Here is a 27,924-nt window from a genome sequence, read left to right as displayed (position 1 = left end):
ATGATATTCCTCGGGTGTGTGTCCAAGGTTTTCATGTCTTCCTTTGTCTTGCTGATTGTTACCAGACTCTCTGACTGTGTCAACCTACATTTTAGTTATTTCCTGCTATCCATAAATGAGCTGAAATTTACGGAGTATGAAGGAAGGGTCGGTGCCCTGATATGCATCAGACTGGTCTGGTCTAGAGTAACAAATCCCCTACAATCAACATTCTGTGGGTTAATAGATAAAAACCGAAAGGACTGCGGAGGCTATGAACTCGAAACCAAAACAGAAGTTGCTGGAAAAGCTCAGCAGGTCTGGCAGAGTCTGTGAAGAGAAATCAGAGTTCACGTTTCAGGTCTTTCCTCTGTTCTGAGAAAGAGTCACCAGACCCAAATGTTAACTCTGACCTCTCCTGTGGGTTGAAGTTGATCAAAACCTGAACTGAACAGCCATATAAATACTGTAGGCAGAGCAGGCCAGAGACTAGGAATTCTGCAACACCCAGCTTGCTTTCTGTCTCCAGCGCATGTCCAACAGCAACAAGTGCCACGTCGGCTCTGAGATAGAATAGTCTCCACTTTGCTGGTTGGACGGGACTCCAACAACACTCAAGCTCAAATTATTCAAAGCCCAACAACTAGGGTGCCACACCCGACACCGTCAACATTTGACACCGTCAACATTTGACACCACCACCGCCACACAGTGAGCAGTGCATACCATCCACGAGATGCACTGCATCAATTCACCAAGGTTCCTCTGTGTGCACTTTTAAAACTCTCAGCCATGACTGGGGCGGCACGGTGGTAAGTACTGCTGCCTCACAGCGCCAGAGACCTGGGTTCAATTCCCGCATCAGGCAACTGTCTGTGTGGAGTTTGCACTTTCTCCGGTTTCCTCCCACAGTCCAAAAATGTGCATGTTAAATTGATCGTAGTGTTAGATGTAGGGGAATGGGTCTGGGTGGATTGCTCCTCAGAGTGTCGGTGTGGGCTTGTTGGGCCGAAGGGCCTGTTTCCACACTGTAAGTAATCCAATCTAATCTGTAATCTCATGACCACCTAAGGACAAACTCAGCAGATATTTGGGAAAACCACCACCTGCACGTTCTCCTCTGAGCTACGCACCATTCTGATTTGGAAATATATCACTGATTCTTTACTGTCAGCATGGTCACACATCCTAAATGCACTGTGGATGTCCTTACACCTCAATAACTGAAGCTGTACAAGAAGGCAGCTCTCCAGCATCTTGAAGGAAGTTAGGGATTGGTAATAAACACCAGCCTCACCAACAACACCCGCATATTATCAGCAAACAATAAAATTAGGTCTGAATGAGAATTTCAGCAGCAGCTGAGGTGGGTGAAGTTAGACAATATTATGAATGTGGAACTCTTGATAGGAGAGCAAATAGGTATTAACATGGTCATGCCCCTCTCTCTCTTATGGTTGATATTTTTGCACTTTTCAGGAAAAACAAGTCAGCAGTTGATGAATAATAAGCTGTCTCATTTTTCACTCTTTTTATTATTGCATTGGAATCCCTGCTCAATGTCATGGCTTTTTCTTCTGAAATCACCAACGACTCTTGGATTGGGGATAGACTGGATAATTTGAGTTTGCTCGAGTCTGGCTCGCCAAACTATACATGCCCAAAATGAAATCAAAGGCTTCATTACGTTTGAAGATTGACACATGGTTGACTGTTTTCTATGGAAGTTTGTAAAGTCATAAGGTGTATAGGTAGAGTTAATGGGAACTGTCTTTTCCCTTGGGTGGCTGATCCCGTGACGCGGGGACATAATTTCAAGTGAAAGAAGAAAGATTTAAAAAGGACATGAGGCAGATGTTTCACACAGAGTGGTTTGCGTGTGGAAGGAGCTTCCTGAGGAAGTGGTATATGTGGGCACAGTAACAATGTTCAAAAGACATATAGATATGTACATAAATAGGAAAGGTTTGAGGGATATGGGCCAGAAGCTGGCAGCTGGGGCTAGTTTATTTTTGGATTAGTTTTGGCATGGACTGGTTGGGCTAAAGAGTCTATCCCCATGCTGTGAGACTCTGCGACTCTGAGAAAGTTCAGTGCTCTGCAGGTGGTTCCCTGAATTTATTGAATTCAAAAGTTTGTGGAGAATGGACTGTTATTGATTGAGTCCTTTCTTCATGGGAGTATGATTGTGGTTTGCAACTTCATTGAATGAATGTTGGGAGCAATTGGTACAAATCCACAATCCATTACATTGTAACCCTTCACTAAAAGAACAGGCCGAAGCATACATCCTTTCTCAATAAGAGTATACTAACCCCACCCCTAGTCCCACCGCTTCGATCAAGTCTTTGTATTGACAATACAAGTGGTCGCTTGAAAATGCTTCTGGAGAGGTTGAGTGAGAAGGTTCATAGTCTGTGACAATTATCTTCCCAGGGTAAAATGATAGAGTTGAAAAATTCCAAACAAATCCAAGATCATCTTCCAAGTTGAAATCTCCTCAATGTGTGCAATGCTGAATTTGAATAATTGTTGGAGGGAACAAATAACATTTTTCTGCAGTGTAACCCAGTGCACATGTTTGAGCTTTTAATGAATTGATATTGGGTGTTTTCACAGAGCTCTGCTCAAAGAATAGAATCATAGAGTCCCTACAGTGTGGAAGCAAACCATTCAGCCCACTGAGTCCACACTGACCTTCCGAAGAGCATTCCACTCAATCCATCCCTCTATCCTACCCCTATCACTCTGCATTTCCCATGGCTAAACCACATAGCCTGCACCCCCATGGAAACTATGGGCAATATAGCACGGCCAGTCCATCTAACCTGCACATCTTTGGAGGAAACCAGAGGAACCCCACACAGACATGGGGAAAATGTGCAAACTCCACACACAGTCACCTGAGGGTGGAATCAAACCTGGGTCCCTGGTGCTGTGAGGCAGCAGTGCTAACCACTGTGCCGTGCTTAATATCCTGTGTAATTTCATTATTCTCAGTTATAAACTGCTGTTGCAAGAAGAATCTTTGTATTTACCTTGGCTGCAATAAAATCACTGGCAGATTTCTTTTTGAATGAAAATAAATAAAATAAGTTATCCTTTGAAACGAATGATGTTCTCATTTTTGTTTAACAGACTTACCATTCTCTTCAAGAAGTTGTTGTGTCCTTCTGCAGAAGAGTTTTGTGTTATCCCTTTTATAGACATTTCCACTTAGCTCTGAAAGCTATTGAGGATGCAGTCTTAATACTTCAGCTGGGTAAGAACCATTTATAAAACTGAAATAATGTTAAGAATTTGCCTTTACAAGTTAGTCACCAAAGATGCTGCTCAGTTATTAATCCTGCAGTGAAGCAAAGTAGACGCATAGTGGTATATCTGTGGAACTAAAGTAAAGGATCAGTCAGTCCCATATAAGTTGAATGAGATGTAATATCTTCCATTAAGCATTACAAAGACAGAAACTATCATCTGCTGGGTAGAGCCAAGAACTGCCTCCTTAGCCTCAGCGAATCAGACTCTTTGCAACTTTGACACCCTATCTGAGCCCAACTTAAGCCTCTGATCCCTTGCTTATAGTTTTACCCCATTGCTATTTCCATCCTGAAGTTCCTAATACCTTGTTCATGCCGTTGTCCTCTACGCACCCAACTATTCCAATACAATAAAAGCAAGACGTGTAGATGCTGGAAATCGGAAACAAAAACTAATTTGGTGGGGAAACTCGGGGTCAGCTGAAGGGTTACAATGTTGACTCATGCTTTCTCCTCACAGACCTGCTGAGTGTCTCCAGTGATTTCTGCTCTCATTTCAGTTATTTTCAGTGTTTCCCAACCACCGTCCTTAATTTGAACTAAAGTTATCCAACTCTTTGAAGAATTGAATACGTGCAGTAAGGTCCACTTATCTGCCAACAGGACAGTGGCTTCCCAAAGCATCGCTCATGTTTCAATGTTTCATGGTTTCAACCTTTTCTCTGCTACTTCCTCCATTCAGACAACTCCAACCAAGCTCCATCTTCCTCCCAATTTATTGTGCATTTCCCCACCCCATCCTTTTATCCCACTATTCACAGTACTACCTTCTCCTGCATCAGCACCACCCTGTGATATTCCCATGGCAAACCCATGTCCCCTTTTGCTGCCGTATTCTCATTAAATCCCTTCTCCACACAATCCATGCTGATCACCTTCCTAACATATTTTATTGGGCTACAGTCCTCATTTATTTTCTGATTATGCTGTACAAAGCTCGTGAGATTTGTTTGTCGTTAAACTAGTTTGTGGCACCCACTTAGATGATCAGTGGGGCAACTCCATGAACAAGTTAGCAAGTGTATGTTGGAAACAGTTGCATAGTTGGACAAACGTGAATTAATTTTTCAGAACATTCAGTAAATGAGGCATGTAGAGAATGGTACTTAGTACTGAGTATGGAGTGCTGGTACTTTGGGATTAATAAGATTGAGTCAAATTAACACAAAAAATTGAGTTTAACATTTTTAAAATAGTGAAGAACTATGTGAGGTTTATAGGTCAATAATTCACTGAGTGCTGATGCAAATTTGAAAAACATCGACCAAGACATGATACATAAACATGAAAAGTTATCATAGATTCTGCATAATGTAAAAAGAGCCTCAGAATTTAATACAATGGAGGAAAATATTCTATTTTGTATGTTTTTTTTATTTAGTGTGCCTGATAATGGAAGAATGTCCCATTTTTCAGCCGTGTGGTGGAAATCACGTTTATATGCTCAATGATTCCTCTTGGTGTTGGCAGTGTAGAAACCATTTGTTACAAAAGATTCTTTGGCCACGTTATTTCAGCTGCATTTGAAAGATGAAATCGTGGTCAATTCAGAAAATGTTTTGTACATGTATTTAATCTGTGAAACGCAGGCTATGAGTATATGGACTTCATTCATTTGGTGTTCCTCCAATAACTTAATGGTATTCCAGTTTAATTCACTGCTTAACTGAATAGCTTGTCCAAATCCCCTGAAGAAATAGACTGTTAAGCTGTGTATTTACACGGTAGGCTAATTATTATAACGCAAAAGTGAGAACTGCAGATGATGGAGATGAGCGTCGAGATTAGAGTGGTGCTGGAAAAGCACAGCGGGTCAGACAGCATCTGAGGAGCAGGAAATTCAAATTTCAGGCAAAAGCCCTTCATCAGGAATGGCATTCCTGATGAAGGGCTTTTGCCTGAAATGTTGATTTTTCCTGCTCCTAAGATGCTGCCTGACCTGCTGTGCTTTCCCAGCACCACTCTAATCTAGACGTTAATTATTATAATTTGAGTCAGTGGCAAATTGGTGTTCCATGTAAATTGTTGCAATGTCTTTGTTTTCAAGCTCTCGCTGAACTTCTGTTTTGGGTAATAAGCCAGATGCATTATTGAAAATATTTGGTTTCATTTTGGAATATTATGTTATAACATGGATTATATTGAAGATTTAAAAATGTAGCCACTTGGTTTCACTTTGAACTGAGTTGGAGATTATTTACTTTCTTTGTGTTCATTGTCTTTGTTGACTTATAAACACTGCTTGAATCTGTGATAAAAACAGAAATTGCTGGAAAATCTCAACGGATATGGCAGCATCTCTGAAAAGAAATCAGAGTTAACATTTTGGGTTCGGTGACCCTGAATGGGTGAATCTGTGATCCTGTTGAGATGTTCCTAAAAGTAAATAAGCTGGAAGATTGTAATGGAGGTGAGGAATTATATACCGATAACTGCTTGAGCATGGAACTGTTCTCTGAACAGCTGCCAAAAAACATAGTCTATTGTGCTTAAACAAAGACCTCCATTCTCTGTGTGTATAAAGAATGGAAATGGGTGTTGTTTAGTGTTGGGTAATTCTGTAGAATGGAGGAGTGCAGCTGAGGAATAATATCGCACCTACGTCTGATTGGACTGTAGCATGTGATGGTCAGCAATACCGTTGCTATGTAAAAGGAACTGGCTTCTGGAGGATGAATATATTTAACAGCCAACGGGTGTAAAAAGCATAATGTAAAGACAAAACTGGATTAAGACTGGATTGGTTGAAACTAGCATCTTGTATTGTTTAGAATCGTTATTTTTCTTGTTCAGTCTGCTTATTTAGTTATTGGTTATATTTGTTTTGTTGAAATTTGTACAGTAAATGTTCTTATGTTTCCGTTTGAATCCTGGAGTCCTGCTTATTCTCTTAACCTTGGTTTTTCCAGGCATTGTATTCTTTACATTGATCTACTCTGTCATTCTAGATCCAAACAAATGTCCAGTATTCTTGTACCTGAGCATACAAAGCCATGCATCTGAAATGAATGTTTGTAGAGGATAATGGAGGTTGTATGAATTATCATTAGGGCGGCACGGTGGCTCAGTGGTTAGCACTGCTGCTTCACAGCACCAGGGACCCAGGTTCGATTCCCACCTCGAGCGACTGTCTGTGTGGAGTTTGCACATTCTCCCCGTGTCTGTGGATTTTCTCCGGGTGCTCCAGTTTCCTCCCACAATCCAAAGATGTGCAGGTCAGGTGAATTGGCCATGTTAAATTACCCAAAGCGTCAGGTGCGTAAGTCAGGGGTAAATGTGGGGTAGGGGAATGGGTCTGGGTGGGATACTCTTCGGAGGGTCGGTGTGGACTTGTTGGGCTGAAGGGACTGTTTCCATACTGTAGGGTATCTAATCATAAAGACAACTTTGATCTGATGATCGAAGAGCACCCTCTACCCACGTCAGTTGTCTTTGGAGCTTCCTTGACTTGGTGCCAAAGACCATTGAATTATGTCAGAGTTGTGCTTTTTGCACATAATATTAAAGTTGGACCAACACCGTACCTATGCACAAACGTTTGACGTAGATGTAACATACAGAATTGTAGACAACAAGCTTATCCCAGAAGGAGACAATCTGTGCCCAAGTTTCAATCCACTCCTTTCTCCTCCGCCCTTCAGTATGCTGTTTTCTTTCCCCTCCCCCACTTCATTTTAACCTTTTCTCTGAATACTAGCTGATCTTAGACTAAAGCAGTACTTCAGGATGGCCTCACAAAATAAATTATGGCATGTGCATGCTCAGTAGTTTTAAAATGTTTGTGAGGGTAATTGATTCGTTGATTTGCGCCAAACCTGGTGAAAGGCAAGTAGGTCAGCTGCTTCCCCTCTGGCAGTAACAACAAAGCTATGCACTAGAGGAGCTTAAAAGTTAGAAGTTTTGAGTTCTCCACCCCCATGGCAGAATGGTTCCGGTTATCTGTATAGTCACTTAGTGGTATTGAGGATGAAATTTGTCTCATCATTGCCATAACCTGCTAAAGAAAGAACTTAGAAAATGTATGATATATAGCTCTTAAGTCCTTGAGACCAACTGCAGTGTTTTATAAGAATATGAAAAGTGGGAATAGCTGTCGACCGCGTGCCCTGTGGAGCCAGTTCAGGTACTACAGGGAACTAAAAATGGACTCGTGTTCAGATTGCTAAACAAGCTACAAATTGAGTCAGTGTAGTACAATGAACAACAGTCTACCACTAACAGTCAAAGTCACTTAATGATTTAATTTAATTTAACCAAGCCCCACCTTCCCCTCCCCACATCCCTTCATTTCCCCGAGAGATCACCTCAATCGAGAGCGTGGTGAAATGGTAATAGCAATCCAGAATCAATTGTTCTGGATTGAAATTTGAATTTGTTTAAAACAAAGAGCTGGTCTAATGGCAACCTTGTCAATTGTTATAAGAACCCAGCTAGTTCATTAATATCCTTTTTGGGAAAGGGAAAGTGCTGTGCTTGGCCTACGCTGGCCTACCTGCTACTCGGGATGCTCTATACTATCCTCTGGGCAATACTTGTTAGCCGAGATGTCATGGCCACATCTAATGAAGGAATAAAAAAAAATCTGGGTGTAATTACTGTTCCAATGTGGACAATCTCTTTTAGTGCCAAGAATTCTGAATGATCCAACTTTGTTTTTTATATATATAATAACATAGCAAAATGGGATTTCGATGCTGCAAAAAGTTAGAGAACTTCGATGAAGTGACTTTGACTGTAAGTGGTGGACTGTAGTTCTGGGCCTCCTCCATCATCAGTCCCTTACAACCTGACGCCTGGAGGAAGAACGCCTCATCTTCTGCTTCGGGACCCTCCAACCACATGGCATCAATGTAGATTTCACCAGCTTACTCATTCTCTCTTCCTCCACACCCCCCAGTTCCAACCTTCCTTCCCACCTATCCGCTCTACCCTCCCCTGTGACCTACCACCTTTACCCCCACCTTCATCCACCTATTGCGCTCTCCGCTTCTCCCCCCCCCCCCCCCCCAGCCCCTCCCGTCCCACTTATCTCCCCACCCCCGCCTCATTCCTGCTCCCAGCCCCGTTCCTGCTCCTCAGATGCTACCTCACTGGCTGTGCTTTTCCAGCACCACAGTTTTGACTCTAATCTCTGGCATCTGCAGTACTCCCTTTCATCCATTGTAATACACTGTCTCTTAATTTGTTGCTTGTTTTACAATCTGGACCCGAGTCCATATTTATTTCTCTGTCGCACTTGAACACAAATCTAGCAAAACCAAACTTCAAAGGGGTTATCTTGCATGTGTACATGCTAATTTGATTCTGCAGCCAAAAGTAAGGTGACTGTTTCCAACCTGTTTGTCAGCAAGAAACTAGCTTGATTCAAATTGCTGCTTGGAGCAATTTTGTTTTTCTGACTTCACACTTTTTTCCTCAGATGGTGTAAGAGTGTGAATTACAGGCAAAATGATCAATGTTGTATTCTGGTTATGAATGCATAGTAGGTAAGGAAATATTTAGACTAAATAACAGGCTCGAGGTTTTGGTCTCTACACTTAAGATCGTGCATATTTAATACTTACATTTATATTTGCTTCGCAAGTTATGGATTGAAACCAGGACTCTATGTAGTTAATCACACTTTCAGTAGAAGGCAAACAGAAGCTAAATGAAGTAAGAAGGTTGCACATTGCAGTAAGAAATAGAGTTTGATTGGCTGGTTAGTATCTTCCTGTCCTGTCTTTAAGGCAAAGTAATCTTTACACTGACAGAAGCCATGAGGCAAAAATATTGCATTTCCAACCATTATTTTGATATATGGTGAAAGAACTGACCAGTGACTCATGACTCACAATCTGATCTCATTTCTCATTCTGCAGTTCCTGTTTAAATTCATGGCACTGTTTGCAGTTTTACAGGCTAAATACCTTGCACTTTATTTTCTATTTGAATTGTCTAACCCCCCAGAGTAGCATGTGTATAGATGGATTTTTTTTTCAAACCTTGTTCACTAAGGTGATTCCGAACAAACTCTGAGGTCATCAGGTCTGTGAATCAGATTTTCAAAATCAGTGATTTCCTTTTAATTTTTGTTATCTTTTCTATCGCTACTTCTGCATGTAGAATTGAGTAAAAATCCCCAATATCTAAAATGCTGGACAAAACCCTGGACTTTTTCAAAACTTGTAGAAAGTAAATGAAAGCTTCAATGAGTTCTGTGGAGAATACACAACAGACCTTGCAGAATTGAGCTGGCTGCCTGGAAACATTGGAGTTACATCTACACTCTAAGAGGACAATAAAACAATAACTTTTACACTTTGGGCTACCCAGTGCACACAATCTGGGACAAAAAAAAACTGCAGATGCTGAAATCCAAGGTAAACAAGCAGGAGGCTGGAAGAACACAGCAAGCCAGGCAGCATCAGGAGGTGGAGAAGTCAACTTTTTGATCCTTCAAGAAGGGTTAATACCCAAAACATTGACTTCTTCACTACCTGATGCTGCCTAGCTTGCTGTGTTCTTCCAAACAGTATAGGGGCTGTAGACATACTGGACATTCAACCTCAAATCAAAATCCAACCACATATACTCTAATCATCGGAAAGCCAATTAACTTCAGAAGAGACCATCAGGTATAACTACACACCAGGATCTCACCTGAGAGCCTTTTTCAACAACAAAAGCTCCTGCGCAAACAATGTCCCCCACAGGCTTTCAGCCCCAACAGGCAGCTTCAGAACCAAGAACCGCAGAGGTCAACCAGAGAGACTGAATCGGGAAGCCAGCCCAGAGCACTAACAGAGCAAGTGATATCCGAGATTTGGGGGGGGGGGCGCTATCCGAACAAGAGCTTCCAGACACTGTTCTATTCTGAGCCGAGAGAACCGAACGCATTTTAAAACTGGTTTCCTCCGCGGTGAGCTGAAATTCCAGAGATCCCAAAGTTCTGACCTAGTGAGCCTGGATGGGAAGGCAGCTGTTGACAGTGCATGGGACTCCAAAGGTAGGAAACCTGATTAAAGATTCTGTAATTAAAGCTAGCGAATAATGTATTGCAAAGTATTACTGAGTTCTGTATAGTTGGGTGTCAATTTCCCTGTTTATTGCATTTGCCTAGATTTCTTGTGTCATACTTAGCTTTTTGTGTTGTAAATTAATGCAGAGATTCTTTTGCTCTGAAACACCTGTCTACTGCCTTCTTCATTTTACATTCCATAAATATGGCCAGCGTCTAGAACCAGGGATCTGGGGGTGATTCAAACCACTTATAAACTAGAACCCTACATGTATCCAAAAAAACACCCTTTAGTGAGTGTCCAGAGTTAATATTTTAATGGGGCTATTGCCAAAGTTTCTGCATTTCCATTGCAAAGAAAAGTTTGTAATCCAGATTTCCAGCAACCTTTTACTGCGTCTTGGTGCCTTTGTGAATCAATTTGAGTGAATACAACTCCATTGATTTTTGTATTATTACTATATATTAATCAATAACTGAAGTTCTTGCAGAATTCTGGTCATTGAGATGTTCAGCTCTGATGTATAATGAGAATGATGCTATGGGAATTGGAAAATTGTGACACCAGCTGACTAATTTTGGGCATGTTCCATCAAGTAAAAGTGAAGTTGAAGGTAATTGGTGTTTAAAGATATTTATGGTAATAACAATCAAAATGAATTAGGGTCTCCATTCTCGATCATGTTTCATTTGTCCTCTTCATAGTCCACAGCACCAGCAAGTATCTGCACTTGGCTGTGGGGAACAGAATTGTGACTTTGATCCCAGCTGCAGTTAAAGGAAGGAGATGATTAAGCTGGAGAGAGATTCTAGAAGGGATTTACCAATATGTTGCTGTGTATAACATTCCTGATAAAGGGCTTATGCCCAAAATGTCAACTCTGCTGCTCCTCGAATGCTGCCTGATCTGCTGCGCTTTTCTGGCACCACACGTTGACTCTGATCACCAGCATATGCAGTCCTCACTTTCTCCCTGTTGCCGAGTATGGAATATTTGAGTTCTAAAGGAAGACTGGATAGCCTGGAACTTTTTTCACTGAGGTGACCTTCCAGTAGTTTGTAAAATAATAAGGGGGTATGGAAAGGGTTAATGATAGTTGTCTTTTCCCTAGGATGGCAGATTTCAAGGCTAGGGGGCACATTCTTAAGGTGAGAGGAGAGAGATTTACAAAAGACACGAGGTGCAATTTTTTTTTTAAACACAGAATGGTTCGCGTGTGGGATGAACTTCTGAGGCAGTGGTGGTTATGGGTACAATTACATCGTTTAAAAGACATTTGGATAAGTAAATGCATAGGAAAGGTTTGGCGGGATCGGGGTCAGGAGCAGGCAGGTGGAACGAGTTTAGTTTGGGATTATGTTTGGCAAGGACAGTTTGAACCAGAGGTCTGATTCTGTGCTCTGTGACTCATGACACTGTGATGGATTGGATGAGTCGTGAACCCACCGACCCTGTGTGCGGCATAACCCACTAGTAAAAGCTGTTGATGCTGTAGTTCTCCTAGTGCCATCATCAGTGAAGAGGGAAATTCCATAATTGCACTTCCTCGATTGATTGATGTGTTCACATGCTCAAAAAATGTACAATCAAATTTCCCACATGAACATTTATTGACATTTCATGATGACTCCACATTGCAGAATTATTAGCAGCAAGAGCTTTTCTTTTCAAACTTTTCAATGACACTCTCCTTCCTACCGTTTATGAAAAATTCAGGTCTGCCTAGAATATTACATTTTCAAACGATGACAAAAGCTTCCTGTTGAAGCTCGCGTCCTCATTTATTTCAATCAGGAAACCTGGTGACAGTCAGTGATGGAAAGGAGTGCACTTGTTGTGATACATAAAAGAATCTATTAATGATCTCAGCACATCCGTTTTAAGCATTATATAAAAATGCAAACACTAATTAATCTCTAGCATTATTTGATCGAATCAAAGGAAGTAGAATCTGTTTCTTAAGCTGCTGTTGATTAAAGCAGATAACCAGCTGAATATGTACAGGTATGATATCTGAAATGCAGCAGCTCAGGGACTGAGACTATGATGGAATTAAGAGGGTTTTTCTGGAATTTGAATTACCCTAATGAATTGAAGCTGCTGGTTGCTTAAGGGACAAATACAGTCTTTCTTGGCTAATTAGCAGGACCCTTGGTGTAACCTGTGGTTATCAGATTTAACCAGCTCTATCGCCAGGAAATTTCTACCCCACTGTAATGAAGAGTGATGTTCTGCTGTCTTGCTAGATTTAAACATTCGTACTGCTCTGTAGCTTGTCTTTCAGCGATCTCTTCTCAATGTTTAGAAGGAGCCTGACCTGTTTATTTCAAGAAAAGGGTAGTGCTAACCTTTTATAAGTAGGTGCATCAGTGTAGTTATTAAAAGAAAGGTACTAAACATAATGGGCAGCTGAATTTAGGGGTCCTACCCGCCCTGTAACAGCTGAATGTTATCCTGAAGGCAAAAGATGGCTAATATTTTGTGCCACTGTTGCCTCTTCCTTTCTCCCCTTCTCTCCTTTTTTTTTTCTGTCTCCTTTCTAAAGCAAGATAGCAAACTGGAGTCTTGTGAAGTGTTTTATTCCTGAGACTACTAAAACTGCATATTATTAATAACTTGTGGCGCATGTGCAATGCACTTTGAAGGAAGCACACTCTCTGCCAAGTTGAATTATCTTTGAAGGGAAGTGGGGGTGGGTTAGTGAAGAAGTAGTCACTTAAGTTACAACTTTGATCTCTGTTTTACCTGCATTTATATTTTGTGGCTGTTTTAAATAAATTTTGGCTTCAGCTCTGTTGCTTGCACAGTGTAAAGTCAGAACTTGTGGTATTGTTTATCCTCCAAGTTCTTTCTTTCGGGCAGTTAATTGAGTACTCCTAGCTGTTAGTTTGATGTAAACATTTTATAGGTTCATGTTTCATTTGTGAGACCTTTTGAATATATTTTACCTTTAAGTTGCTACAAATGATGGTGTGAGCTTAAATTTTGCCAACTTTCTCTTCACCTGAATTCCTGTGCAAGAACGTAGAATTATAGGTGTTGATCTCTTTAGCTGCTTTTATTAACTCTTAACTAGAAAAATAGTTGTTCAGTCCGTACAGATTTATCAGTAAATGTTCTTTCTGTTCAATCAAAAACAAATCTAGACAGGTGCAGCAAATAATCAGAAGGCATCTAGTATAAAAGTGGGGATGGTCTTGCTGCAACTCTCTTGGGCATTGATGACACTGCATCTGGACAATACAGGTTTAGTCATTACTTGGGGGGAGATGTACTTGCTTTGGAAGTACTTCCGAGAACGTTCCTGAGGCAGATTCCGCATAAGAAAGAGTTGCCCTATGAGGGAATGTTGAACAAGTTCGCTCTGTACTCACTGGTGAGTGTAAGAGTGAGAGCTGATCTTATTGTCAGCTTGAGTTAACAAGATCATACTTTGCTGCTCTCACAAACAAATAAATTTCTTTAAAGTTTATATAGGAGGGGGGATTTGTATTGCTGTAATTGAAATCAGCTAGTTCCCCAGAACATTCTGGTCTACATTTGCATTTAACTGTACCCCATTGCTGCATTTAGCATCAGAACTACTTGGGAATTGAAGCAATAAATTAATCTTAATGAAAATAATTGAGTCTTTGCTTTGCCTTTCCCCGGTCTTGGCTTTCTTTCGGCCAGTTCATGAGCTGTAAGTCATGGCATCTGAGTGGCAGAAACTGGGTTCTTCCAGAGAGCTATTCTTTCAATCATGCCAAAACTGAGACTTGACCTCTGAAGGATACTTGAGTATATACCAATGTACATAGATTTTCTGTCGTTTAGTGTGAATATATTGCCTTAATACCAGCTTCTGCATTTTCTATAGCAGACTCAAAGTTAACTCTTCCTTTCTCCACAGATGCAGCTGAGTTGTCTGTCTCTATTACAGATTTCCTGCACCAGCAAATACTTTGTTTTTAATCTGTGATTTTGAGGTTGGCATAAGATTTTTTTGAATGAAATAATTTCAGAGTGAAATCTTGACATATGCATCTAATAGAGAAAATAATTGATTGTGTTCTTCCCAAAGTGAATGACCAGGAATTGGCAAAAACCCAAAGGTTCCCATTTGCCCCCAATCACAGACTTGTGAAAATTTGCTATTAACTGGTTTTGATGCTTGTGTCAAAATGATTTTTTGGTTAATCCCCTGTGATTTTAAACGAAACAGTCTGCATCTTGCTGATGCTGACCTTTTCACATGACATTCTGGTGGAAATTTCCTCTGCCCTTTTGATTTGAATAAAATTTGTGCTGCAAATTGCTGATAGAGCAATTTAATGACAGTGAAGGAAAGAGGGCGTCTGGGACCTTAGTGAACAATGGCATCAACAGTGTGCCTTCATAAAACCAATGAGATTTAAGGATTGTAAAAGAGGAATGACCATGAAATAGAGTGGACTTGAATCAAAATAAGCAGCAGAAGGGAAGTAGACAAGTGAAGAAAACATTGCTTGAGAGAGAAAAGGCAATATTTTAAAAAAAAATTAAAAATCAAACTCGAGCCACAAAAAGGGGACACAGCAGTTCAGATTGTCTCCTTGTGTGGCAAGCGAGATGATTTGACATTTCAGTAACAATTATCAGATGGGTAAAAGGGTATGTTCGGTATTAATTATGAGCTGCAACACTCTGTGGTAGATTTAATCAGCGATTCATGTAAAACTTCAGTCAGGCATTAAAAATAACAGGGCATTTAAGGACATGAAGCTGTTTGTGAGAGACAACTACTAGAGAACCGGAGGAAATAAACCCAGCATTTTGCAGCTTGTGATGTATCTCTGCATGCCTTGAGCTTTTGGAATGTTAGTTGTATGTATAATTGCATTGAGGTGCTGGAGGTTCTGTTATACCCCATTAAACAAAAGCTAGAGGGTTCTTGTAGCACTGGTAGAGTCCCTATTTCTGAGCCAGATAGACCATGGTTCAAGTCCCAACCGCTCCAGAGATATGTCATTTCATCTCTGAACAGGTTGAGAAATATCTAAACTGAAACTGCAACTAACTGAAATTGTGTTCCCAGGATGACCAATTCCATCTCAGAAAAATCCCAGATGGCCTCCTCCTTTCATGATCGCAACTTCCCTTCCCCCATGGTTGATGATGCTCTCCAGCACATCTCCTCCATTTCACACCCCACCACCCTTGAACCCCACCCCTCCCAACGCAACAAGGACAGAACTACCCTGGTCCTCTCACCTTCCACCTCACCGATCTCCGCATACATCACATCATACTCTGACATTTCCACCACCTCCAAAACAGACCTCACCATCAGAGATATATATCCCTCCCCACCCCTATCAGTTTCCAGAAAATCTATTCCCTCTGTGACTCCTTCATCAGGTCCACGTCCCCCAACAGCTCACACCCCACTCCTGCCACCATAGGAAGTGCAAAACCAACGTCCACAACACTCCCCTCACCTCGGTCCAAGGCTCCAAGGGATCCTTCCACATCCGTCAGAAATTTATCTGCACCTCTACCAATGTCACCTACTGCATCCGTTGCACCCGGTGTGGTGTCCTATACATCGGGGAGTCAGGATTCCTTCTTGCGGATCGTTTCAGAGAACATCTCCGGGACACTTACACCCACCAACCCCACTGCCCTGTGGCTGAACACTTCAACTCCCCCTCTCACTCCCATCAAGGACATACTGGTCCTGGGCCTCCTCCACTGCCAAACCATTACCACCTGATGCCTGGAGGAAGAACACCTCATATTCCGCCTTGGGACCCTGCAACCTCATGGGATAAACGTGGATTTCAACAGCTTCTTCATTTCCTCCCCTCACATTATCCCAGTCCCAAGCCTCTGACTCGGCACCGCCCTCTGGACCCTGTGGTCACTCCCCCCTCTGACCTAGCACCATCTCCCTCACCTTCATCCACCTATCGCCTTCACAGCCACCTGCCCCCAACCCCACACCCCCTCCCATTTATCTCTCTGCCCCAACCCACAAACCTCATTCTTGATAGAGGGTTTATGCCCAAAACGTCAACTCTCCTCGGATGCTGCCTGACCTGCTGTGCTTTTCCAACAGCACACTCTTGAGTCAGATCTCCAGCACCTGCAGTCCTCACCATCTCCTAACTGAAATTATGGTTGATTTAGAAAGTACATGTTTTCACATGCCAGTCCTTTTGTAAAAGCTTAGAGAATGAAAGAAATTAAATCATTTTTGTGACTTGTCACGTTTGCAAGATGTACACATTACAATGATTGATTTGTTTAAAGTGAGATGGCTTGTCCAGTTTTTTTAATGTACGATCCCACACACAGCTGGTCGACCAGATATATTGCTTTGCAAATGTTGAAAGTTGGAATGTGGCCAGGACTCCAGGATAAGTGCCTTATTTCAAGCAGGGCCTTATAGTCTTGTATTTCCTTATGAACTATAACTGGATGGGTTCTCTGTTAAATGTTTCATCCACTAGTGACTCTCCATTTGTACAGCACTAATGAATCAAACTAGTTTAGGTGATTTGGTCTGGTGGAACTTGAAATTGCAAGAGACTGCCATCAGTTGAGGATAAATAATACTGATGAAGAGGTTCAGCAAAAGACCAGGGCTGGAAAATAACTGGAATGAATTTCGATGTTTAGCAACTATGGTTTGTTTCCCTTATTCCCTATTCTTAAGATGATGAAGTGTAACAACACCTGAAAGGAAAATATCCTTAATGGAAACAAAAAATAACATGCCACGAAAGTTAATTCATAAGGAATATTGCAGAGCCATTTTGCTGGTGTAGTTATGAAGTTGGAGAGTGTGAAAAGTGACCTTTACAGGTGTGACAGTCCACTGGAGACTTAAATGCATTATTCAATTGATCTTTTATTGATTGGGCTACCCTGACACCAGAGCTGAAAATGTGTTGCTGGTTAAAGCACAGCAGGTTAGGCAGCATCCAAGGAACAGGAAATTCGACGTTTCGGGCCAGAGCCCTTCATCAGGAATGAAGGGCTCTGGCCTGAAACGTCAAATTTCCTGTTCCTTGGATGCTGCCTAACCTGCTGTGCTTTAACCAGCAACACATTTTTCAGCTCTGATCTCCAGCATTTGCAGACCTCACTTTTTACCACCCTGACACCATCCATATGTGTGCTTCTGAATGGAGTAGTTAAGAGTGTCTTTCTCGGTACAAAGTGCCTTGATGCAAATCCTTGAACAGTTTTCCCAAGTAAATGTTCTCACCGCCTTCAATCCCGGTGACAACCGTGGGGAAGCTCTGTCAACGGAATGGCAAACAAATAAGGGTTTGTACATTGTTGCAACGTGTACTGTGACCACTCTTGAAATTAAATGCATTGGTATTGGATGAAGTTAGAATTGAGTTATGCTGATAATAGCTGAAAAAAGAAGGTGGATCTTTGCAGAAAGATGTGTTTAATTACCCCAGATTGACTGTCTCTTTATAATTTATAGCATTTCAGATACTGAGCTCTGAAGTTCAGAAGATTTAAAGACTCACTTTGAGATTTGACCAACAGGTTTTTCCAGTTTACTTCCAGTCCACAATAGGCAAACAACATTGTAATGTGGATGTTTTAGAATTATCTCTGAAAAGTGGATAATATTTGGAGTTCTTGGCTAAATAATCCTGTAATGACACTTCATTTATGCATTAGAATCATAGAATCCCTACAATGTGGAAACTGGCCCTTCGGCCCAACAAATCCACACAGACCTTCCGAAGAGTAACCTACCGAGGACTGTTCCCCCAACCCATTATCCTGTATTTGCCCCTGATTAATGCACGTAATCTGCACATCTCTGAACACTATGGGCAATGCATGTAGGTGTGCTTGCTGAGCTGGAAGGTTCATTTCCAGACGTTTCGTCACCTAACTAGGTAACATTTCAGTGGGCCTCTGGGTAAAGCACTATTGATAATTCCTGCTTTCTGTTTATATGTTTGAGTTTCTTTGGGTTGGTGATGTCATTTCCTGTTCTTTTTCTCAGGGGATGGTAAATAGGGTCTAGCTCGATGTGTTTGTTGATAGAGTTCCGGTTGGAGTTAGGAATTCTCGTGCGTGTCTCTCTTTGGCTTGTCCTAGGATGGATGTGTTGTCCCAGTCAAAGTGGTGTCCCTCCTCATCTATATGTAAGGACACTAGTGAGAGAGGGTCCCCTCGTTTTGTGGTTAGTTGATGTTCATAAAGAAACAAGCAAAGAGCATTTACAGCCCAGGAACAGGTCCTTCAGTCCTCCAAGCCTAAGCCGATCCAAATGTACTGTCTAAACCTGTCAGTCAATTCCTAAGCATCTGTATCCCTCTACTCCCCACCTACTCATGCATTTTTCCAGATGCATCTTAAATGAATCTACCGTGCCTGCCTCTACCACCTCTGCTGGCAATACATTCCAAATGCCTACCACCCCCTGTATGAAGTACTTAGTGCGTGTATCCCCCTTAAACTTTCCATCTCTCACCTTGAAAGCGTGACCCCTTGTTATTGAATCCTTCACCCTGGGAAAAAGCTTGTCTCTATCCATCCTGTCTATTACTTCATGATTTTGTAAACCTCAATCAGGTCTCCCCCAATCTCCTTTTTTCTAATGAAAATAAACCTAACCTACTCAACTTTTCTTCATTGTAAACACCTTCCATACCAGGCAGCATCCTCATAAGCCTTCTCTGCACCGTCTCCAAAGTGTCCACATCCTTTTGGTAATGTGGCGACCAGAACTTTCCACAGTATTCTAAATGTGGTCAAACCATGTATCCTGGTGGCTAGTTTTCTGCATGTTTGTCCACTGTAATGTTTGTTGCAGTCCTTGCACTATGAGCAATTTAGCATGGCCAATTCACCAACCTGCACATCTTTGGGTTGTGGGACAAAACCCACACAGACACTGGGAGAATGTGCAAACTCACCACAGACAGTTGCCCAAGGCTGGAATCGAACCAGAGTCCCTGGCACTATGAGGTAGCAATGCTAACCACTGAGCTACTGTGCCGTCTAATAGATAATTTAGTCTCATTTTAGTTTGAACTGTCACAGTTTGTCAGCATTTTCTTAGTGTACTTAATCTTGCTTCCTGCTGCAGCAACTTGTAGTCAGTATTCCCTCTCAGCTATTCAGCATTAACCTTCAGATCTGAACATTGAACTGTGAATCTTTTTCCGTGAGGAAATATGGGGAAGCTGTTTGTAGTCCACATTTCTTTGAAGAACACATTTGAAGTTTGTTGATGTAACATGTTAACTTTAGTCTTGTCATGACAATGGTAAAATATTAATGTTCAACTTCCACCATCGAACTATTATCCGAGATCTTTCATGGACTGAAATGGTTTGAAATGAAGGAGGAAGCGATGAAATAAAATGGCATGAGTGGTCACCCGAGGAGCTTCGGCCAAGCTCATGCAACAAATATAATATGGAAAAAGACAGAATAAGCTGAAATTAATGTTGCTTCAGAAGGTACTGAAATTCTGGTGTGAAGATACACTCCTTTTTTTTTTCTCTTATTTTAACCTTTCTGGATGTTTCTCATGTTTAGCTGAGAGATGCCTGGAGATTATCCAGCTTGAAAAATACGATGATGGCTGACTTATTGTTTGTTGTTTTCATTTCTTCTTGTTTTAATTTGGATGATTTGTGGACTTGGAAGCAGTTTGTGATGAAGGAACAGACCAAGCAAGCTTTGTTTGTGAGGGTAGACCTGGAAGTCAGTGGCAGTCTGAGTTTGAGTAAAACGGTCCCTACAGACACAGCGATCCTGGGCTGAGTGTCGTGTTTAAACCGATAACACAAGTTGACTATTAATAATGTCAGTACCTGGGAATTGGTTCTGTCAAGTCTGGAAGGAGCCAAATATTCAAGCAGATGACAAATGTTAAATGGTAATTGAGGTCTTGATAAATGGTCAGTTTATCAGTGAAGGATCAGAGTTTAATTTGTTTTCTTCTAAACTATGTTGTTTGGGTAGATGAATTTTGGCGGCTGATGATGCAGCAAGAACATTTGAAATCTGATATTAAAAGTATAATGATGAACGAAAATTTATTGCTGATTGTAGAATAAAACAATCTGGTTCACTGATATCCTTTAGGGAAGAAAACTGTCGTCCTTACTTGGTCTGGCCTACATGTGACTACAGTCCCACAGCAATGCAGTTGACTCTTGACTGCCTTCCGGGCAATTAGGGATGGGCAATAAATGCTGCCTAGCCAGTGGCATATTCATCCTGTGAATAAATAAATAAATAAAAATCTCCTTACCTAATCTCCCTCACTCGCTTCTGGAACCCAAGAAAATTGAAAGCTGAGTCAGAAGTATTACGAAGTTGACCTCCGTGAACTCAGGTGACCCTGATCTGTGATTTCAGAAATGTTAACAAGCAGTCTACATGAATGTCTCTGAAACAATGAAAATGGTAGCCATTGAAGTAATCTGGCCAGTTTTGTTGTGTTATTAATCTCTTAATTGCGGTTATTTGTTTGTCTTTTGTGTGAATGGGAGCTGAAAACAATTATCTTGGGTTTAAAGCATTGACATTGATCAGATTACCATATTCAATTTTATTCTCTGCTAAAGTTATTGTGTATTTAATAAATTATTAAGTCTTTTGAGAAACACAGCTTGTGTCTGGGGTAGATTATTCAAAAGTCTGGTCGAGAACCACTGGAGTAACTGTTGGGAGTCTCTGAAGGTTGGTGTTGCAAATACAGAGGTAGAAAAGCCAATTTGATTTGGCTACCTGCCTCTGTGTCCTCATGCTTGGAAATAGGTGAGTGACTTGTATTTCAAGCAAACAACTATTGGGCAGAGCAGAGAAGGGAAAGGGATTCATAGCAAAAACTAGAAGCTTTCTTCTCTCTCTCTCCAATTTCTCCTCCAACCTCAGCACCAATGATGAAATAAGTTAAAGAAGCAACCCATTCACTGAGGACTCAAATATTCTACAAATGTCACTGTCGAGTATTCAGATATCAACTAAGTAACCATTGTGTCTGTAGCCAATGACAACCCTAAAAACTTCATACACTGCATATTCTTCATCTTCCAGTTGTACTAGACATTCCTTCCTTTTTAAACATTTAACTGTGTTTGTGTATATTTTTATTATACTTGCCTGGGTTAATGAGGTACTTGAACTGACTCCTCCTTTGACTGCGGGAAACCTTGATTCTTAATTTTGATTTGTACTGTGTTTTAATTGAAGTGTGGTATGGCTGCTTGCTTAAAAAGTATAAAAAAATGTTTATTGTGACTGACTAAAGGAGTTTAAAAAAAGGACAGTTGGTTTACTCCTCCTCACCTGGTCATAACGTTGGTCATGAAATGCAAGGCTTGATCTCCCACCTAGTTACAGTAAATTCCTGAGTACCATATCTGAACTGGAGTGAGGTTGGCTTTCATTTCAACTTAATTTTCACCATATTGAGCCTTGTTTCCTAATCAGCCTGTTCAGAAAACTTATTAAGCACCCCTGAGACAGGTGGGACCTGAACACAGGCCTCCTGGCTCAAAGGTAGGGATACTACCGCTGCACACAAGAGCCCTTTCATGCTGTCTGAATAACCTGAATGTTGGTTGAGTACCGATTGGCTAGAGTACAACGCGTCTGTGCTGAATCACTGGTAAAAGCAAATATTTCTAGATAATTAAATGAGATCATAATTGCATTTGAGGCAAGCTAGAGTCCCTGTGTTGATTTATACTTCAGTTATACGTGACAACTGTTTGCAGAAAGTGCATTTTGGAGTTGTCTGAGATGGTATGGCTAGAACTGCAGAATGATTAACTGGGAGGAAGTACCACAGCAATTCTGTTTCTGATCTGATCCATGTAAAATTTGGGGAGTAAGGAACATCATGAAAGACTACTTCAAAAAAAACCCTCTCTGGACATGTGTAGAAATATGCTTATTAAAGACCAGCACCATGAGACATTAGTCTCTTCATGACTAAACACGCAATTATAATAACTGGAGCCATTTAGAAATTAGGATGAGAAAGGTGTCTGGTATCTTCTGAATTATTCTACATTATTTTAGAAATGCATGATTAAATAACTGAAGGTGTCAACAAAGCAAGAAACAAGAGGCTGCAGTAAACTGATTCTGTTATGAAGCAAGTTGTCACATCATAGTTTTTAATTAGCTTATATGGTTGTCTTTTAAGCGACTGGGAGTTAGCCTACTTATTATAGCATTTGAAGCTGCTTTTCTTCTTAGATTTTAGGATTTAGTTATGGAAAAAACAATTTGCTTTCATGATGTCTTTGCGTAAGTAATGAGTTCCATCTTGAACTTTATTCATAATCTTTGTGAACATAGCATTGTTTATTTAACATTCAATTCAATATTTATTTTCTTCCTTTACTTCAGGTAAGTCTGCTGTTCTGAAGTCCCTGCTGGGCATCCATAAGATCTTCAGAGAGAGTGACCCTGCATATCTTTTGAATGACCTCTACATCACAGACTACTGCATTTGGATCCAGAAAGTGAAGTAAGTCTCCTAGCAATACAATTGGGTAATCTCAGCAAACTACAAGGACACTTTCACAGCCTGTAAACTGGCAGTGCTTGTGTGACCTATCGTGCATAAATTCTTCCAGATATTTGCATAGCTCTATAGGGTTGCTAGGTGACACTCTGTACCTGATTGAATATGTATAAGGAAAAGTTAAGTGGCTGCCAAAATATGCCATTTGAAATTTATTGTGTACTCTTCCACATATCATTCTTTTCTACAAGCTGCTACTTTTTTTCATTTGTGTATTGCGGGTTGTATTTCAAGTCGTCATCTTTTCTCTGACAATTTTTGAAGTCTTGTAAACCCTTCAAAGATTTTGATGCGATTTCTTTGCTGGGTGATATTTTCAGACAAAATATGCGTTAGGAAAATGTCACTTTGAGCTTCAAAGAGCTGTCCACCATTTGACAATATGAATGTTCTTCATAAAGTTGAAAAATGTGGCAGGTAACCAAATCTGAAGTCAAAGGTTTCAAACTTGCTGTCAGGTTATTAGACAATAGAGGCACGCACAAAGTGACAGCTTTGGAAGACTGCTCCCAAAAGCCTTGCAGACAGACTTCTGTTTTAAGTCACAGACCTTGAAATATGCATGAATATTTGTTGGAGAGGGTGGGAAACAGAAGTTTGGTAAATCTGCTGTGATCACAAGGAGTAACATCTCCAAAAATGTCACAGTATTAATGACATTTTTTTCACAGCAGAACTTAATTCCACACCACAATATAATTTATGAGCCATTTAACTTTCTGGTGCACGCTAGCACTTTCCATCTGTTTGATAGGGCTAAATTTATCCAGATCGACGTTGGCTTGAAAATTGATCTTCACAACATTTAGTGCAAAGTGTATCGGTGTGCATGTGCTGAGTTTTTGAATATTCCTAAGAAGTGTATTGGTCAGTTGATAAAGTCTAGCTTCGCATAATGTGCGGCATCGTGGCACAGTGGTTAATACTGTTACCTCACAGTGCAAGAGACCCGGGTTCAATTCCCACCTCAGGCACCTGACTGTGTGGAGTTTGCACATTCTCCCCATGTCTGCGTGGGTTTCCTCCGAGTGCTCTGGTTTCCTCCCACAGTCCAAAAATGTGAAGGTTAGGTGGATTGGCCATGTTAAATTGCCCGTAGTGTTAGGTGAAGGGGTAAAATGTAGGGGAATGGGTTTGGGTGGGTTGTGCTTCGGTGGGTCGGTGTGGACTTGTTGGGCCGAAGGGCCTGTTTTCACAATGTAATCTAATCTAATAAAATGGCACTTTTTTGCTGATCTACGTTTTAAATTCTATAGATGAGCATATAAATGGTTGCTCGCGTACTTTTGAAGAGCAAGACATTCTGTGAAAGATTCACACCTTGCACTCATCAGAACAAAATTGCAAGAATACTCGATCCTTATGGAAGCAATAATTTTTACTGCGGGATAAGAAGGTGCTGTTTGGCTGTCATGTGGACTTTGCAATAAAATCACCAGTATTCTGAGGTTATATGATAAATTCTGCCATTTGTACAGTGTTGTCCCATATAATTACCATGCCAGTTTAAGTTAATATGGAAATTCTTGAGTGGTATTGATGGCCTATGTTGTGAAGTGGGTCAAGCCATCTGTGCTGATGGGTGAGCAGTGACTAGGTGGAATTTTGTGCTTTCAAGGGATTTGGGTCAGACTCTTCCTCTCCTGGAAGATGGCGAGAGAGGAACGTAATTGGCCAGGTTGACATTTATGGAGGCCTGACACCACACATCGATGAAAAAGCAGGATTCAGTCTGCACAACTTCACAACGTCTTCATTTTGTGTAGTGTGGTTTGAAACAGTTACTCATGCTTAAGGTATCCATATTATAGTATCTTTCTGCTTTAGATAGTCTGTCAATACATTTGTTTCTTTGTGCTTTTCAGACCTTCATAAAACATGTGCCATTTTCATTGTGCTGCTCAAAAGATGAGTTTTGGGTTAGTTGAGTATAAGTGTGCAGCAATCAGTTCGCTAATAGCCCAAGAACAATGTTCTTTAATTACCCAATATTTTACCAGGGCCTTGGATTTCTTATGACTGGTATTCTGTGATTTTCTTTTTCCCCTTTCCTGTGGAGGTTGGACTGCAGAATTCTTGCATTTTCCACAAAACTGTAGTTCAGTTAATGTCATTATCCCATTAGTGTGTAATCAGGATTTGTTCTGTGCTTAGAATACAGAGTTGGATGATAGCAGTGGGATGAAGGCAGGTAGGCATTATAATCAGAATGGTGGGTGTGCTGGGCCTGGGTACCAATATGAACGACTTTAGTATGTAATGGTATTAATAACGAGTAAATCTGGAGTTCAGCAGAATTTGGATAGTGTCTGCATTAGGAGGTCCACAGTCTGCCAATTCGAAACAGGGCGAGGGGAAGTGTGTTGCTGGTGGGAAGAGCCAGAATAACATTTAGAATGAAGTTTAAAGTAAATTTACTCAGTGACAGTGAAATGCTTTTTGAGTGTGATCCCAGAGCACCAGTAATTTACTTCGGAACAGCACACATCATCCATAGACCAGTATTCGAGGTCCTGATTTAGGCTCTTTCAGTGAGTTGGCTTAGCACCTTTTTTATGACTTTTCTCCAGAGTCTGTTCTGTTACTTTCAGTAAAAACTCAGATATTCTCTGTCTGAATATTACACTTTAATACAAATGTTAGAAAAACCCCCTTGCTCTTCAACTGTGGTATTTCCGTTTCCCACGAGTGAGTGTATATTCATAGGTTTCATTCTCTGGTTGATCAATTTAATATCAAGCTGTAGGGATATTTTTGCAGTTAATTGATCCGTTCGATACAAAATAACCACATGGGAGATTTTCAACTTTGATTATGGCACTTTGCCTTGTTAACTTGGCCTGGATTGGAACAATGCCAAAGAGACGTTGAGGAAGCAAATTAACTCAAGGTTATTAACAGACAATCTACCCCATATCAATAAATAATACTGGCTTTGGCAGTCACGAACTACCATAACAGTAGCTCAGTGGTTAACACTGCAACCTCACAGCACCAGGAACCCAGGTTCGATTCCACTTTCAGGCGACTGTGTGGAGTTTGCACATTCTCCCCGTGTCTGCATGGGTTTCCTCCAGAGGCTCTGGTTTCCTCCCACAGTCCAAAAGATATGTAGGTTAGGTGGATTGGCCATGCTAAATTGCCCGTGGCATCTAGGGATGTGCAGGCTAGGTGAATTAGCCATCGAAAATTCAGGGTTACAGGGTCTGGCTGGGCTGCTGTTCAGAGGATCAGTGTGGACTCAATATGCTGAGTGGTCTGCTTCCATACTCTAGGGAGTCTATGATTCTATGGCTAGGAAATTGAAATTCCTGTTTAAATCTATTACTAATTTTGTACGTGGTAAAATGTAAATCTGGTCTGACTTGGGTAAACTTAGTGTACAGAGGTAAAGTCATCTGTTGTATACTGAGACCTTTGTTCGTATTATTTTGGAGGTCAGCTTAACGTTGTTCAGAGTTTACATTTATTTCAGTTTAGATTAGATTCCCTACAGTGTGGGAACAGGCCCTTCAGCCCAAACAGTCCGCACCGACCCTCCAAAGAGCAACCCACCCAGACCCATTTCCCCTCTGACTAATGCACCTAACACTATGGGCAATTTAGTGTGGCCGATTCACCTGACTTGCACATCTTTGTGACTGTGGGAGGAAACCGGAGCATCTGGAGGAAACACACGCAGACACTGAGAATGTGCAAACTCCACACACGGTCGCCCGAGACTGGACTTGAACTTGGGACCCTGGTGCTGTGAGGCAGCAGTGCTAACCACTGAGCCACCGTGCTGCCCTTTGACCACACAGACTGGCTATGTACAAATTAGTTGCTGCATTTTTGCAACACAAGAGTGACTGTCTACACTTCCATTGGGAATAGGAGTTGGAGCATCATTTCGAGGTTGAATGGGATGTTGGTGAGGCTGCGTTTGGAGTACTGTGCAGTTCTGGACGCCCTGCTATAGGAAGGATATTGTTAAATTCAAGAGGGTTTAGAAAAGGTTCACTAGCATGTAGCTCAGAATGGCTTTGAGTTATAAGGAGAGGTTGGACAAGCTGGGACTTTTTTCACTGGAGTGTCAGATGCTGAGAGGTGACTTTGTGGAGGTCTATAAGATTGTGACGGGTATAGGTAAGGTGAATGGCAAAGGTCTTATCTCTAGTGTAGGGGAGTTCAAAACCAGAAGGCATAGGTTTATGGTGAGAGGGGAAGGATTTAAAAGGGACCTGAGGGGCAGCTTTTACATACACAGGATGGTACATGTATAGAATGAATGGCCAGAGGAAGTGGTGGTTGCAGGTACAGTTAGAACATTGAAAGACATTTGGACAGGTGCACGAATTGGAAAGGTTTAGAGGGATACAGGACAAAAGCAGGCAATTGGGGCTAGTATAGTTTGGGAAATCTGGTCGTCATGGGCGAGTTGGACTGAAGGGCCTGTCTCAATGCTCTGTGACTCTACAGGTTGGGAATCCTTTTATTCAAAAACCTCAGGAGCAACATTTTTGTTTGGGTTGGTCCATTGGGTCTTTTGAGGGTAGCCTAAAAGCAAACTTTTTTTTTCCCCCAAAAGGCCCAATGTCAATGTGTCTACACATGTGCTTTCAAAAAGCCTTTTGGTTTTTAGGTGATTTGGGTTTTTGGATGTGTGAGTGAAGGATCCCCAATCTGTAGTTGATTGGCTGTAAAGCACTTGAGACCACATCAGCTCCAGTGATCATAATCACTCTAAATACAAAGTCTTTTTTGCATCCGTGATATGTCTGTCTCAATACTTGTCTGTTTTTTAGGAATTTAGCGTGTGGTATACTTAATAATTTTGCTTCTAAGTTTCCAACCTCCGTGCTTAAACATTGATCAACTAAGGACACCAGTCTCTTAGGTTGTTATAGCAGTCTCTGAAGTTTATGGTTTTGTCATTAAAGACATCATAATGACCTTAATTTCACAGCAGTCCGTTTTCCGGTTAATGTGTATTTCTATCAACCAAATGGATTTATTTTGTCATGTCACCTTAGAACCAATTGACATCTGGTTTTGTCAGATGTGTATTAGGGACAGGAATAGATATGTT

The 27,924-nt window shown here is 41.2% G+C and overlaps 1 protein-coding gene across 2 annotated transcripts in view; it reads left to right on the top strand.

Annotated features, from left to right (window-relative positions):
• The window catches only part of shq1 (SHQ1, H/ACA ribonucleoprotein assembly factor), a 132,586-nt gene that overhangs the window by 65,849 nt on the left and 38,813 nt on the right, over positions 1–27,924 (top strand). For both annotated transcript variants that reach the window (XM_060835215.1, XM_060835216.1), the window contains exons 10-11: positions 3,118–3,241; positions 22,676–22,796. In XM_060835215.1, coding sequence (XP_060691198.1) covers positions 3,118–3,241; positions 22,676–22,796 — 245 coding nt within the window. The remainder of the gene's footprint in view (positions 1–3,117; positions 3,242–22,675; positions 22,797–27,924) is intronic.

Source organism: Hemiscyllium ocellatum, chromosome 14 (genome assembly GCF_020745735.1).
Source record: "Hemiscyllium ocellatum isolate sHemOce1 chromosome 14, sHemOce1.pat.X.cur, whole genome shotgun sequence".
NCBI classification, from domain to species: Eukaryota; Metazoa; Chordata; class Chondrichthyes; order Orectolobiformes; family Hemiscylliidae; genus Hemiscyllium; species Hemiscyllium ocellatum.
This window is presented reverse-complemented; position numbering and strand designations above follow the sequence as displayed.